At 41.1% G+C, this 16,492-nt stretch overlaps 1 protein-coding gene across 8 annotated transcripts in view; it reads right to left on the minus strand.

Moving 5' to 3' along the window:
- Stxbp5 (syntaxin binding protein 5) overlaps positions 1 to 7,605 on the minus strand; it is a 108,091-nt gene extending 100,486 nt beyond the window's left edge. For 3 of the 8 annotated variants that reach the window (XM_070010495.1, XM_070010496.1, XM_070010494.1), the window contains exons 1-2: positions 7,201 to 7,602; positions 5,781 to 5,878 (exon numbers count right to left, since the gene is read on the minus strand). In XM_070010495.1, coding sequence (XP_069866596.1) covers positions 5,781 to 5,878; positions 7,201 to 7,362 — 260 coding nt within the window. In that variant the 5' untranslated portion in view covers positions 7,363 to 7,602. Of the gene's footprint in view, positions 1 to 5,780; positions 5,879 to 7,200 lie in introns of all 8 variants that reach the window. The other 5 variants (XM_070010493.1, XM_070010490.1, XM_070010497.1 and 2 more) reach the window with 3 other exon arrangements.
- Between the last annotated feature and the right edge of the window lie 8,887 nt (positions 7,606 to 16,492).

Raw genomic sequence — 16,492 nt, forward strand, 5'->3', positions numbered from 1 at the left:
ATTCCATATGCTTCCTATCATAGTCTACTTGCTTTCACAAAGAACCCATTACAAAATAAAGTGTTTTCAGGCAGCTCCACTTGTGGTTGTTCTGAAGTCATTGTGAGGGTGGGTTCTCCTCTGCTGCAGTATTGCATTCAGAGAAGCACAACTTAAACAGCTGAGAAGTATTTCAAAGTCCTTCTTTTTCCTCTACAGTTAGAATTCCAAATGATGAAACTCTTACGAGCAAAAAGCATGAAGCGGAAAGAGGCTGGATAAAATACAGCTAAATTACAGTTAAACTAATTTTTACTATGTCATTTCCAATTCATTTTTCAATAGCAAAAACCACACTGTATAAAGTATAAGTTAAAACAATCTAGTGCTATCTTCCAAGTATAGAAAATCATTAAGTAATTATTTATTGAGGAGCTACTGTTTATAAGGAAATTATATGTATTATCTTATGACATCTAAATAGCAGTTTTGTAAACTTGTGGATGAGACCAACACAGCTATTTAAAAGACAAACTGACAGAGATACACAATAATTCTGAAGATCTTTTCTTTAAAGACTGTATCAATTACAGCAGTAAATCCAAGAGTCCTTCCTATATAGTGCAAGTGAACTAGTTGCCTCTTGGTAAGTAGTTGCAGAAACATGAATAAATGACCTGAAAATTAATGTCATAGAAATACTCATAATATACAACATAATACTGAGCATTCACCGAAATGTCTGAGAATGTCTTAAAAGCAACACACATTCTATGATGCTTACCCCTGATAATAGTCATATGAGATGGGTTGTCCACTCTGTTTTAACTCAACTAGACACACCTTGAAGTGTGTGAGAGTCTTTCAGTTGCCACAGTGAGAAGGAAGGTAACATTGGCATTTAATGTGGGAGCCAGGAATATTAAATACCTTGAAATATGCTGCAAAAGTTTACAGAATTAAACTGCCCCAAATGCTACCAAATACTGAGAAACACAGAATAATAAACTGGCAAAGCCTAAGTGCCAACAATGATTATAAATATCAATTCAAAACCAAAATTCAGGGAATCACCAATAACGAGCTTGTAATTGAAATCAAAAGTAAGCTATATCAAACACTGTTAAGTAAATCTAAGCTGCCTTATAAAAAAAGCATTATAATAAATGTGAAAGCTGACATAAACTCAACATCTCACTACCACCTGTTTGCCAAGTTTTCCATTTCTGCGTTGTCATTTCCACTATACTTTATCTCTACAAATCTTTATCAGCCTTAGTCACTCCTGAAAACTTTCTACACAGAGGATATAAAATCCTCCAATTTCATTAGCCCACACCTGGTTAGGATCTACTTAATACTACCTATATGATGACTCGCAACTATGAGGTTTTACTTATATATTCTTTTCATCCATGATACTCCAGTAATCATACATTTAAAAAAATAACATTTTCTTCCCATCAAGCATTTCCTTATGAAACTGTGCTTACTAATTGTGTAACACGTAGATACTCAGGTTAACATTCAAGGCCCTTCACCAAGGGCTTATTTCTACCCTAACTCAATTAGAATCAGTGTTCGTTGTCATCATCACAGTTTTAGTATTCCTTCTAACTATACATACCTATACACTTCTGCTTGCCTAGATTTTTCCTACTTCTTCCTCTGCCATTCTGACTCCTGTATTGATGTGCAGGAATTTCAGATTTCTTTATCTAGTTCTAATCCTATGAAAACCTTTAGGAGGTAAGAATCACATTTTCATGCTTTTCATTTCTCCCCTAGAATCCTATGTAGCTACTTGAAATCAAAGAACTGTCTCTGAAAAAAAAATCACCTAACAGAGCATTTTCATTTTGATAGAAAAAAACTAAGGACATAAAAATCCTTAATGAAAAGATGAGAACCAGAATTCAGGCCACAATTTTTAATCTAACATTGTTTGACTCTTAATAAGTTCTTGGTAAAGGATTCCAGGTGTAAGTCATTTTGTAAATCTGTCTCTAGCAGTGTAGTTTGCAATTTAAGAGTCTACATCTTATTAAAAACTGCCTACTCCACTATCTATATTTTCCACAAGTCAAAAAAGAAAATAAATGATGCGTTTAACATTTAAAAATTTTAGACCAACGAAACAAATCAGCTATTATATTTTCCTATTACCTGAAATATTAATATGAAAAATCCCCTTGCTATTTTTATTAACTGTATTTTTTTTTGTCTTTTCTTTTTTGGTACTGGGGATCGAACCCAGGACGTTGCACTTGCTAGGCAAGCGCTTTGCCACTGAGCTACATCCCAGCCCCCTTGCTATTTTTATATTAAAAGTTTACATTAAAAGTTTCATACAGCATGAAGTAATTTGAAATTATACTAGTAAAGCACGAATCTAGGTAAAGACACCAATAGCATGACAAAACTACTTGCATTTTTCAACATGACTCTTTTTGATTTTACATTTCCATATGCAAATTGATAATGGATTATTTTAACCCAAAGTCGATTGCCTGATTATTCATTAAAAAATTGTATGTCTATAATAAAAAAAAAATTGTATGTCTATATAGCAAAAAAATTAGGACAAATAATTATATCAGTACTTTATGACTTGGTATATAGTTATGTTTTCCTGATTCGTTTTATTTTTTGTACAATTACTGGAGCTTGAAGTCAGGACCTCACACTCTCACTTAGCCTTTTCACTAAAGACTGGAGCTCTACCACTTGAGCCACATCTCTACTTCTGGCTCTTTGCTGGTTAATTGAGGTTAAGAGTTTCTCAGATTTGTCTGCATGGACTGGCTTCAAAAGGTGATCCTCAGTTCTCAGCCTCCTGAGCAGCAAGGAAAGCAGGCACCTGAATGCTTTCCTATTTCTTATCAAGACATACAATCTAACCTCTTATTTTCTCATTAGGCAAAAACAAACATAATTATTGCATCACTCTTTTCCTTTATATTAATATGGTAAACTGATTAAATCCATTTTGCCTGGTTATTGGTTAGTTAAGGATTTAAATTTTCACTAAGGAGTATAAACAGACACCAAATATAGCTTCCTCATTAATTGTTTTGTTTGTGGGGAGGTGTATTTAGTTTGTTTTGAACTCAATAGGCAGATCAAGTTAGGATATGTTAAGAGAAGTATATTAGGCAACTACAATATATATGCTTTTTTTTTTTTTTTTTTTTTTTTTTTGGTCGGTCATGGGGCCTGAACTCTGGGCCTGGGCTCTGACCCTCAGTTCTTCAGCGCAAGGCTAGCTAGCACTCTACCACTTGAGCCACAATGCCAATGCCGCTTCTGGCTTTTTCTGGAATTGAACCCAGGGCCTCATGCATGCAAGGCAAGCACTCTAACACTGAGCCTTGAAATTCTAATAGCTAGCCCAAATGTACTTTAGAAAACATTTCCTATGTTTTGCTATAGATTTATTTTAAAATTTTTATCAAGACATCTCTCTCCATTTTAGAGCAAATACATTATGGACTGCAAGAGTCTGACAGGAGAACAAAAGAGAGAAGATTAAAAGAAATAAGCTGCAACAAGGAGAAACACAACTGTAAAAATCAACAGACAGACATAATAAATATGCATGTTAAACCAATATGGAGCTCTAAATTAGAATTTATAAATTTAGATACCCAGTTTCAAAAATTAGCAAAGAAGCTAAGGAGTATTTTAAATCACAGGGAAAAAGAGACAAAAATAAAAAGGTCTTAGTCATTTTCTATAAATCAGAGCCATAACAAATAAAGCTCATAAGCTCATCTACTTAAACCAACAGAAGGAATGAAGGGCTACATAGAATTACTGATAGGCAGGCCAATTTGTCACTCTGAAATGTTCACACAAATCTTATAAAAAGGAAAAGCAGAGATGTAGTAAATAATTTTTCAAATCCTAAATGTACAGTAAGGAGATTCTAAAAAACAATGTACTAAAAGTCATATGCAAGTGAGAATTTTGGACACCTTGCTTTTGGTTGGCAAGTTAACACGAGGCTTAACATTTTTACTATACTTTTGTGCACACTTGCTAATTATTCAAGTGTATAATGGTTTAAAGTAGTAGCTAAGAATAACATTTGGTTTTATAAAAATCAGCCTTGCTTGTAGAACTTACAATTAAATTATAAAGGACAGGATTAGATGTTTGAAAAAAAGTTATATACCATGAAACTATTAAGAACACACTAAGAAATCTCATTTTAAAGAAAACTAATTTAAAAAGAAAACAAACTGGTTAATTCAAGTTTGAGTTTTTCCCTAGTCCAGTGAAGTAATTCTTCTGTTGGAAAAAAAACTGTTTTTAGTTCCACAAAGTCTTCTAGAACAATGCTCTAGTCTTGACATCACCAAGTTTTGCTGAACACCAACAAAATTAACTATTCTTATCTTCATAAGACTAAAATAGGACGTCTAAACTACAGAGTTTAAATAACAGAACTCAGGAATAAAAATATCTAAACAACAGAAGCCAAAACATATGAGTCTCAGCTATCTAAACCTCTGGGTAGAGCAGTTGAAACATACTGTCCTGGCAGTTAACAGATTCAGAAAAGCCTGGTCAGATTTCACCATTTACATGGAAAGGATTGCATTACTGGTATTTACTATATAAAGGAAACTTCACTTTCACTGCTGTAGTAACAAAGTTCAACAGCCCACCAAATGCCATTTTGAAAAGAGCTTACTAATGAAGGAATATAATTTAAGACATTTCCACATAAAACATTTTAAAAATTGTAAGTAAAATATAAGGCACATATTTAACTCAAATGTTCATAAATCCAAAATGTAAACAAGTAAAGCTCCTGCTAGCCTATTTTGGAACAACTGTCAAGTCTCCTGAGGTTATCTAGTGATTTTTCAGATTATTACAACCTACAATCTCAGTAAATAGGTGGATACAGTAAATACTCAATAAGAAGGAGATATACATGCATGGATGAGCAAAGCATTCTCTTTTAAAACAATATTTTAAGTTGAAAGTAAGTATTTAAGTATGATTAAAGGTCATAATAAAAACAAGCAAATTTTTTCTGAAATTCAATAGTAACTAGAAGTGAGAAAGTCTTCATTATCAAATTGAAGAGATATTGTTGAAAAAATCTTTTCAAGTATTTGAAAAAACTGCATATGATAAAAGTAATTCTTTGTGTACCAACACTTTAGTGTACTACTAGCCCATAAATAAGTACAAATCAATCCCTATGAATTTTACAACTCATGATCTAAAATTTGTTAGAAATATTAACCCTTCAGAACTACATATAGGAAATTAATTTGTTGCATTTGCCTTCTGCTAATGAATTTTCTAGATGGATGTGTGGAAAACCACCAAAATAAAATTTGGATCCAACCTCAAATTCATTAGGATAGTAAACAAATCATAAGTTCAGCCTCTACTATGCACAGTATTTTTTAAAGCAATCATAAAGTCTACCATATTATACTGTATTCGAACCTCTCCCCTAACATACCTTATTCAACAGACTACTAGATAGGCAGATAAATTTTCCTTTAGAAACTTTTACAGCAAAGTATGTACCACAAAAAACTTCTGATCCATGTTTCAATAGGTGCTATAAAATAAGAGCTGAGAACCATCACAACACACAATCCAAATATAATCAAGAGAAAGGCCAATACCACATTATTTCTCATACCAATACCTGATTACACCATATCTTTGAGACAAAGCAAGAATTTTTTAATGTAATCAATTTCAGTAATACAAAGGGACTAGGAAAAATAAAATTTAAAAAAAAAAAAGTAAAATTAAAGAAAGGATACAGCCTTAAAGCACCAGTCTGAGTTCCTACTGCCAGGATCTTCTGCACAGGATCAAAGGCCAGGGCTGAGGGCTGGTAAGGGAATCCATGGCGAACAGTCTAGGATGGACAAGTGACATCACAACATAGGCAGCAAGCAAAATTTCAAAACTAATGTCAACAGAAGAGTTAGAATGAGAACTCTATACAAAATATATACACATGCACACACTGCTTTCCAAAACAAAAAAAATGGTGAAATCTACCTGCACAATCTATGCTAGCATTTCACAATAAGTTCTATTTTTCTCTAACACTGGTACTCTATAGGTAAAAATTTCTTATTCACAATTGTAAATACTCTTATGTCTAACGTCAAGTTACTGAAGTTTGTAGGGGTCCAAAATTCTGTATATTCATTTATAAAAATGCAATTTCTCTCTATATCGAGTAATCACTCCACCACTGCTTTATCTGAATGTCAGATCCAAGTTATTTCTAAGGATATGCTGCCCAATAATGAATTATTTTAGTCAAGGATCTGGTAAAAAAAACATTAGCAAGCCTAACTCTGCAACATTTTGTTACTGTAACAGGAAGAAAAGGAGTACAAAAACTATGTTTGCAATGCACTCCTAAGTCCGTAATGATTTTAGGACATTAAGAGCTAAAAAAAAAAAAAGTGCACGCACACACACACTTTTAAGAAACCGAACTGTGAAGGAATACACGGCTGCTTTGGGGAAAGGCAGATATTAACCAAGACAAGTCTGGACTTCTCATTGAGCCGCTGCTGAATTAATTCGCTGCATCATTCTTTCTGAATTACAGAACGCTACAGCAATCACGATGCCATTAACAGGCCAAGATTCACAGCAGGAACTTTTTTTTTTTTTCTTTAGCCACACATAATGATAAAGAACCGTGTGATTTCCGACTCGGATCGCCTTTTAAGCGAAAAAGGGATGAGCTCAGAGCTGGAGGAACAGGTTTGCCTTCCCGACAAACAACATTCAGCAGACACGGTTTCCCAAGGAAATCGGGAAGTTTTAGTGAACGACCCTTTAAAAAAAAAAAAAAAAAAGCTTGACTTTTCTAGAAAAGGCTCCCCGGTTATTGACAACCGTATCAGGGTACCAATTAAAAGGTCAAATAGCGAATGCCTCCGCAACAGGCTCGATATGATTATTGCATATGAAAAGAGGAGTTGGGGGGGGGAATCAAATCCTTTAAAAAAAAAAAAAGAAAAAAGACTGGTGTCAATCTGCAGAACAGCCCATCCAGGAAAGAGCTGCCCAGGCAGGAGGACGAGCCCTCGATCGCCACCCCTGGACAGCCTCCCCGCCCCCCGCTGGCGAGAGCACCCCGCTCCGGGTCATTTGATTTTAAAGACCCCGAGGTGTACTTCTTCTTCCCGGGGACGTCGCGCGCGCGGCGCCCACCTTGCAGAGCTGGAAGTGCTCGGACTGGAGCGTCTCCTGGATCTCGGGCTCCCGGTTCCCGGACGGGTGCTGCTGCTGCGCCGGCGGCGTGGGCTGCTGCGAGGCCGAGGCCGAGCCGGCGGTCAGGCCGTCCAGCACCTTCCGAATGTTGAATTTCCTCATGGTGGCGGCGGGGCTCCCCGGCGGCCCCCGGGAGGGAGGATGCGGGAGACGAGCGCCGGGGTGGGTGGGAGAGAGCTCCCCGGGCGAGAAGGCTGGGGAGGGGAAGGGAGGCGACGGAGCCCAGCCCGAGGGCCCCGAGGTGGAGCAGCCGAGGATAATCCGCACAGGAAACGCTGCGACGGCGGCGGCGGCGACGGCGGCCGCGAGCACCACCGGGCGCCGCCGGCGACCCCTGTGCCTCCGAGGCCGCCGCGGCGCACCGCGGCCGCAGTGGCGCCGCTTCCGCCTGGGCCCCGCGGCCCCCGGGGGGCGGCAGCCGCGGCGGGGCGCCCCGAGCCCGCTCTGCCCAGCCTCACCTGGCGGCGCGCGGACTCCGCGCTGCGCTGCCGCCCCGGCTCGCCCGCGCCGCCGCCGGCGCCGCCGCGTCCATGTCCCCGCGGCCCCCGCCGCTCCGCGCCCGCCCCCGGCCCGGTCCGGCCCGGCCCGGCCCGCAGTCCCTCAGCGCGCCCGCCGCCTCCACCTCCTCCTCGTCGTCGGCGTCGTCGTCGGGCCGCCGCTCAGCGCCGCCGCCCGCCGGGCATCGCACGCAGGGCGCCCGGGTGGGTCCCCGCGCTGCCGCCTCCTTCCTCCGCCGCTGGGGCCCGCCCTCGCTGCCGGCCGCGGACGCCGCCGCTGGTTCTCCCCTCACACACACCCGCCCCGCCTCAGCCGCTCCGCCTCTCGTCTGACAGGGCGCCGGGGCGCCCGGCACTCGACGCCCGCCTGAGCAGCAGCGGTGGCGGCGGCAGCGCGGTTACAGCGCCGGCCGCGGCGGTGGCGGCAGCTGGGCCTCCGCCGGAGCAGCCTGCGGGGAGTGCGCATGCGCGCCCGCAGCCCGCCCCCGCCAGCCCTCCACCCTCTCTCCCCCCCTCTCGCTCCCCTCCCTTCCCCTCCCCGGCGCCCCGGGAGAAGCTGAGGCTTAAATTATCCTCTGCGAAAATCCCAGACGCCGGGCTGAGTTTCTCCCATCCCGAACGCGTTTGCCAGAGTATGCAGCTGCTTCCCCTGCAGCTGGCATCGTTCAAAATGCGGACGGCTCTCGGGCTGCGGGAGAGCTGGGACTGGAAATCCGCTCCTCGGAGCGGAGGTGGGGAAGGAGTGCGTCCTCCCCGTCGGGAAGCGGGGGCTGCGGCGGGGGGTGGCGGGGGGGCGGGGGCGATCCCCGTCGCGTTACGGATGGGCTTTGTGTGGGACTTGTTTGGATTGAGGATATTGAAAAAGATTATGTCAGCGACAAAAGGATGGCAGACGTTGAAAGGTACTAGCAAAGGCGAGACTCGCCGGGAGGGAAGCCCGGCCTCCTTCCTGACGCTCTGACAGTTGGTAAAACCAGTCTGGCCTTGGCGGTGGCTGCTGGAACCCAAGACGCAGCAGCCAAAGGGGAAGGGGTGCACGACCCGGCCTGCGACACGCCACCCCGAATTCGGTGGGAAGGCTAGGCGGGGGGCGACCCGGGGGGGAGCGGATGTCAGCGACGCTGGCGCTGCCCGGGCTTCCGAACCTTCCGTGGGTCGCTGCAATGCCGACCGGCCACGCGGCACCCGGAGCCTCCTCTGGACTCTTTCTAGAGGGGGCAGGAGACTGGGTGAAGTTTTTGCTCAGACCTGTCTGATGCTTATGAGAGATGGGCTCAAGTTTTCAAAGGCAGAGAGAGAGAGAGAGGGAGGGAGGGAGGGAGGGAGGGAGGGAGGGAGGGAGAGGGCACAGCTGGAGGAAATTCTCTACGTTCAACTAGAAAAGACATCGGGGACACCGAGGAACAGATTGGGAAAGGTGTGAAAAATATGAAGAAGCGCAGAAAGACTAACTGAATTCAGCAGGTGAGGAAGGAGAGGACAGTCCTGGGGTTACTGACTTCCCGCACCCCTCCCCGCTACGGTCCAGACAGACAGACAGAGACAGACAGACAGACAGACAGACAGACACACACACACACACACACACACACACACACACACACACACACACACACACACACACACACACACACACACACACACACACACACACACGGTGGAGCTACAAAGGGTCTGTTAGTTCTGAAGCTCTCGCCGTTTCCCTTGTGATTGGTCGCCTCCAGCCCCCTTCTGGAAGTTCTCGTTATCTTATTGGCAAATATAACTTGCCTTCAAAAAGAGTCAGCCAATCACTACCACGGGAGCTCATGCATTTCGGGAAATGTAGTTCTCACCCATCTTTCGCGTCCCTGGATGAAGCCTTCCCCTTGGAACCTACAAATGGGAGGGGGTGGGGGTCGGGGTGCCTGGCTTAATACGTATTGAAGTAGAATGTAAATTTTCACGCGGGAGAAAGGAGCATGAAGATAAATTTGAAGACTCTTCAGAATACTTTCCAAGTGGCTCTGAACTTTTGTTTTGCTAATTAATTTTTCGGAAATACATTTTTGTGCTGGGTGACACAGTGCTTGGTACTGTAGGCATAAAAATGAAATTCTGGCTTTAAGTGGGCTTACCACAGTCTCAGGTGGAGCTTCAATTACCTGGAGAGCGTGTGTGTGTGTGTTGACCCTGAGGACTGAAAGGACCTAAGCACTCACTGTCTCTGAGCTTTGTTTGCTCGAGGCTAGCCCACTACCACTTGAGCCACAGCTCCACTTTTGGATTTTGGGGAGTTAATTGGAGATAAGAATCCCATGGACATTCCTGCCAGAGCTGGCTTTGAATCAAGATCCTCAGATCTCAGTATCCCTGAGTAGCTAAGGATTGAAGGTGTGATCCACCAACACCAGACTCCTAGAGAGCCTTTAAAAATTTCGAATAACTCCGTGTAGGAATTTACAAAACAGGAAGATTATATACCATTAGAATTTTGTGATCTAGGAAGTGGAGCTGTGGCTCAAGTGGTAGAGCATTTGCTCTGAGCTGAAGAGATGAAGAACAGCACCCAGGCCCAGAGTTCAAGCCCTAATACTGCCCCCCCCCAAAAAAAAAGAATTTTATGATCTACCTTTTCACATAGGTTTAAAAGAAATTGATTGGGTCATTGAATATGGTTGAATTATTTTTAAACAAACAAACAAACAAAAATCCCAACACTGGTGAAGTAACAGTGTCTTGCCCAGAGACTGGTCATGTAGTGGAAAAATCCCAGACTTGCTTGCCTGAATCTCAATCCTTGCCTGGGTAATCTGTGCAACCTTGGGAAAATTCCTTAACTTTCCTAAATTTCCTAAATTTCCTTAACTTTCCTAAGGGTCAAAGGCTTCATGTGTGAAATGAGGGTAATACTACCTCCTCCCTAGGATTTTTCCCAGGGGGAGGGTTGAGGAGTAGAGGATGAAGCTCTTTCTACATTACTCAGCATTCTGAAAGTCCTAAAAATTGGCAACTTCCTGGTGCAGTGTCAGGATTTTTAGGTGAAGGGAACTTCAGGAGATCACCAAGTTATGCCTGGTGTCTATTTTTTAATTTAGGTATTTGTTTTGTTTGTTACAATTATTTCCTTATCACTTTCATGAGATTATGAACTAGTATTCCCAAAACATAGTTCTTAGAAGATGCTCAAGATTTAAAATGAATGTAGTTAGATTTGGGGCTCTGTATCTTATCCCTCTGGAATTCAGGAATAGTAAAACACTTCTAGAAATCACTTTATATATATTTATACCAATGCCCCCCAAAATATCCAAAGATAAAACAACAGATCCTCAGGGGGCTGGGAAGGTGGCTCAGTGGTAGAGCGCTTGCCTTGCATGCATGAGGCCCTGGGTTCAATTCCTCAGCACCACATAAGCAGAAAAAAAAAAAGCCGAAGTGGTGCTGTGGCTCAAGTGGTAGAGCGCTCTCCTTGAGCTGAAGAGCTGAGGGACAGCTCCCAGGCTCAGAGTTCAAGCCCCATGACCGACAAAAAAAAAAAAAAAAAAAACAGATCCTCAAGCTTATGGTATTTCTAGCAAGTCAGTTTCAGTTGCTTATTTTGTTTGTAAAATTAAACTTGAAAATTGAAGGAGGAAATGTAAAATTAATTAAAAATTTAAAATTTGTATTAAGCATAAAGGTAAAACATTGTTCATTTTAAAACTTAACATAGAGAATTTCATGTGCAATAATATCTTAGAAAATTTCATATTTGTTTGTTTTATTTTAAGGAATGAATCAGTATGTTGATTTCAATAGCTTTCTGCCTTTGAGCAAGTGATAGTCTCCTAAATGGAATCTTTCTTCCCTGCTTTTTGAAGAATGAGCCAAAACATGATGGTGTAATAACATACCACTGAAAAGTTAGGTAGATTACATTAAATGAGTCAGGTGGCACAAAAAATACTTTGTTAACAGATGAGGCACAAAAAAAAGCAAATTTTAAAGACAAAAAGATTCACACACACAAAAAGAAAGATAGCCCACTCAATTATGATGTATGAAAGACCAAAAATTCAGAATTTCATAAAATTCCTGAATCATTATCTTGTTTAAAAGTTACAGTATTAAGGAAGGCTCTGGAGTTTTTTTAGTCTCATAGGTGCAACTGGATAGTAAATGCAACTAAAAAATAGAAACAAAGTAAACATTTTAATAAATTGTATATTGACAAAAATTTTCTGGAAGGTAGACCAAACCTACATCATTGCTCATTCATTTTTATTGACTTAATTTTAGTTTATTGAGTCCCAAAGGATGTGAGCATGACAATAATTGATTTACTACACCATTTAACAGAGTATTGAGTTTAGATGATTGCTAAGTTGTAAGACACATGTTAATTAGTTGGTTTTCTGACTGGGTTCACTAAAGTGATAGGCTTGGGCAACTGCATTTTTATCAGGTGACTTTCTTTCCAGATTCCAACTTATTGGATCAGAGGTAGACATATGAAATAAATCAAGCCCAGCAATATTCTGGGAATTTAAAATTGAGATATAAAGTTGTTAACTGGGCTAAACTATAAGAATACTGAATCATGTAAAGTAGAGCTGAGCAACAGCCAAGTTTTACTTCTTGTTCAATGAAACTAAGAGTGACCATTTTTAGGTAAAATATAGGAAGAAGGAGCAGACACACAGAACAAAAAATAGTGACCAACTGTGACACCAGGAAGGTAGAAAGTAGGATCTCCACTTCTGACTTGTCACTTTCCCAGGCCTTACCACCTTGTCCAGTCTACCTTCTATATTTTCTTCACTTCTTCATGAAAATTAGTTTGAATGGATTTCTGAATTTGGAATCAGATGTGCTGATAGAAATTTGGACCTAATCTGTTCCCCTAAATCCTTCACCAATTCTTTTTACCTTCTACTGTCCATCCATTCTACCTATAGTTAAGAAGCTATGGCAGTGATTCAGCAAAAGGTTAGTACTTCGGACCAAAATGGTTGAAAGTGGCAGTAATATTAAAAAAAGAAAAAAAAGGTCAGTCAGATTCTGGATCATATTTTAATGGTAGAGAACGAGGATTGCTGATGATACAAGGAGTTATCAGAGAAAATAATGAGGCCAAGATGATACCTCAAAGTTTGGCCAAAGCATTTCAGAGAGTAATACTTAACTTAATTTCCACATTTATGACTCTTGGGTAACTTCCAGATCCCGTTCGTATGCTAATGGACAGAACAAATATCATCAGCTAAGTAAACAAGCTCTCTCTGGGTACAACCAGCAGAATCCACTAAATTGATCTTTGTCAGACTCTGGACTTTCGAGAAACAGAGCACACAGTTATTAGTGAGCCTTCACCATTCTTCAGATTATACTCCATAAGAGTATTACTAAAATGTAAGCAAAGATATCTACACAATGGCAAAATTCATGTGAAAAGAAAATTCCAGAACTGCAAAATAAAACGAACAGAACCAAAGGTACAATAAAATGTAACATATGAGGCAATCATATCTAATATGAATGAAAAATAGTATGAAATTATTTTGTTGCTGTTGTTTTGGTAATGTTGGTGTTTGAACTCAGGACCTTGTACTTGGTAGGCAAGTTCCAGCTCCAAATTCTTAAAACTTAGAACTTGATTGGGCAATCAGAAGCTCCTCGATACATTCTCATAGATTTCAAGTGCAATTTCTACAATGTAAACGTATTTGATAAGGGATGATACTCCCAGTATTTTAGATTTTTAAAAAATATTTTTTAGGGCTGGGAAGGTGGCTCAGTGGTAGAGTGCTTGCCTTGCATGCCTGAGGCCCTGGGTTCGATTCCTTAGTACCACATAAGCAAAAAGAAAAAAGCCGGAAATGGCTCTGTGGGTCAAGTGGTAGATCGCTAGCCTTGAGCTGAAGAGCTGAGGGACAGCGCCCAGGCCCAGAGATCAGGCCCCATGACCGGACCCTGCCCCCCCCCAAAAAAATATATATATTAATGTTTTGGACTTTAGATATTTTAAACTTTGGGTCATTTTACCAGAGTTAGGTTTTCTTCTAAATAACTCATTGAAGTTGATTAATTGTGACTATATAGCACCAAATATCTTACGCAATTACTCATAATCAATATTGATTGCTACAGAATACGTTTTGAACAACAGTTTAATATTTTCTGACCACCTCACCCTCGCTTCTCTCCTTCCACTTTGTCCTTCACCTCAGCCCATCTTTCATCCCTGTCAAATAACTAAAAACAGAGAGAAAAATGATCATCATACAGCAGTTCTTCCTTTTATGAAGGGGCTGTGTGGGATTAACCCCATCATAAAGAGAAAGCAGCATAAATGAAAAAGGCCTTTCAAATTCCCTATACCACACTTCCTAGCCTTACAGCCCCACCCGTTGAGGTGTTGGTGGTTGTCCAGGTGATGGCTGGGCTGAGTGGAAGCTGGTGTGGTAGCAAATGCCCAGCAACACTTGAGGGAATGAGAGTATCCACTGCCTCTCAGTAGCAGGAGAATGACTCACCATATGACTTACAGTTTCTACTAATACGTCTATCACTCTCACACTATCCTAAAATCCAGATGAATCCAAAGTGAAACCAACAACCCTTTGTAAACCAGATTTTGTAAAGTCAGATTTTGGTACTTCTCTAACAAGTATTCCTTTAGGGCAGGTCACACATAGCAGATGTGATTCTGAGAAAATTGCCAAGGCCATTATTATTCTTTTAATTAAAATTAACTCCTTCAATTAAAATTAAACTCATTTATCTAGAAAACAAGGCGGTTACTAAGTTCTAATATGTTAAAAATAATCTAACCACTTTTTCCCTCTGAGCTTCCTGACAGGGCAGCTCTCTGAGATAGTGCCTGTTGAAACTGGGGCCAGACAGAGTTGTCATATCTCCTAATCATCTGACTGTAGGACTTTGACACACAAACTCATTTGTCATTCTAGTTAACCTTTAAAGACTATCATAGGAAATCACAAAAGATTTCAGGCACCTCGTTGTAAGTTTAGAACTGATTGCCAGATGGTTTTGAGCAAGCAGTACATACTTGGTCCAACAAGAATGTACCTGCAGTCCTGTATTTATTGGCTGATCTTTTTCTCCTACCTCTAAGCCAAATAGCTTCCATTCTGAGTATATTTCTGGCCTCTTGTTAACTGCTTTTTTTTTTTTTTTTGTCGGTCATGGGGCTTGAACTCTGGGCCTGGGCACTGTCCCTGAGCTCTTCAGCTCAAGGAGAGCACTCTACTGCTTAAGCCAGTTTTCTAGTGGTTTTTATTGGAGATAAGAGTCTCACGGACTTTCCTGCCCCAGCTGGTTTTGACACTCTGCACATTTTCTTAGCCCCGAGTCTACCTTCTGTGGCCACCACACTGTTCCTGGTTCTATGCCCAATAGCCATAAACTAAGTTTCTTGGGCATGAGATTTTGTTGTTGTTGTTGTTGTTGGTCATGGGGCCTGAACTCTGGGCCTGCGCGCTGTCCCTCAGCTCTTCAGTTCAAGACAAGTGTTCTACCATTTGAGCCACAGCACCACTTCCCGCTTTTTCTGCTTATGTGGCACTGAGAAATCAAACCCAGGGCTTCATGCATGCAATGCAAGCACTCTACCACTGAGCCACCTTCCCAGCCCCAGGCATAAGATTTTTAATGCAGACTTTCTATTTAGAAACTTGCTCACATAATAATAAGCCTAGGTATTGGTGAAATAAAGGTAAAAGACACTTACTGTGGCCCCAATAAAAAACAAACCTTAAAAAATTCTCAGTATAATAACACACATACACACACACACACACACACACACACACACACACACACACACACACACACACACACACACACACACACACACACACACACACACACCTAGCTCTTAAAGTCTTGGAGAACAATTTGGATGTTTTCCTGTTTTTTTTTTTTAAGGAACTTTTCAAAGAAGATTAAACACAGAGTATAGGAAAACATACAATAATTCTTGTCATTTTTTTAAAAAAAATTCTCCACCACTCTCATGACAATTTGACAACTACCCATCCCTCCTTCTATTCCTGGAAAGACCAGCCTTGGTTGGATGGTTTGATCACTCTCTCCAATTTCTCCTCATGTTCATCTACTAGAAATTTCTGCTCTCCATACTTACTTCTATTAGCTAAAATCTCAGCTAACCAGGTCAAGGTAAAAAGAAGTAAATAGCTTAGAAACACAAGGAATATTCTTCACAAAAGAGTGACAAGGAATATGATTGCTTACACTTCAGTAATTTACTTTCAATTTGCCTCTGGTCCATGAATATAGTTCCCAACCATAAGGTTGGGAACATGCCATTACCAAAGCCCATAGTACAAGGGTAGAGTTCTTATACCCTTTCCAAAAAGAAGATCAAGAATCTGAGTCTTAGTGTTTATGTCTATCTGTCAACAGGGTAATGATAAGCATTGCTGTGTGCCTCCTAGGTGCGAAGTCTTTGCTGAATCTTGTGGGAAATACAAACATGACACACGGTACAACTTGGTTGAAGCACACAATAAGTTATCAATGTAGGGATACGAAGTGAAAAGAGAGCATAAAGACCAATGACAAAGAAACGTTTTTATTGTCACCAAAGCAACAATCTCCCATAGGGTATGTTCTCATGATGCTTTGTCCCAGAAGATGTGCCTCCATGCACTTACCCTTTGATGAGTGGAAACACGTAGGCTGCAGGAGAAGGAGGATCATTAAGTTCCATAATTGCCACTCTAAACTTC

Source organism: Dipodomys merriami, unplaced genomic scaffold (assembly GCF_024711535.1).
Source record: "Dipodomys merriami isolate MVZ:Mamm:240054 unplaced genomic scaffold, mDipMer1.0.p SCAF_8, whole genome shotgun sequence".
NCBI lineage: Eukaryota > Metazoa > Chordata > Mammalia > Rodentia > Heteromyidae > Dipodomys > Dipodomys merriami.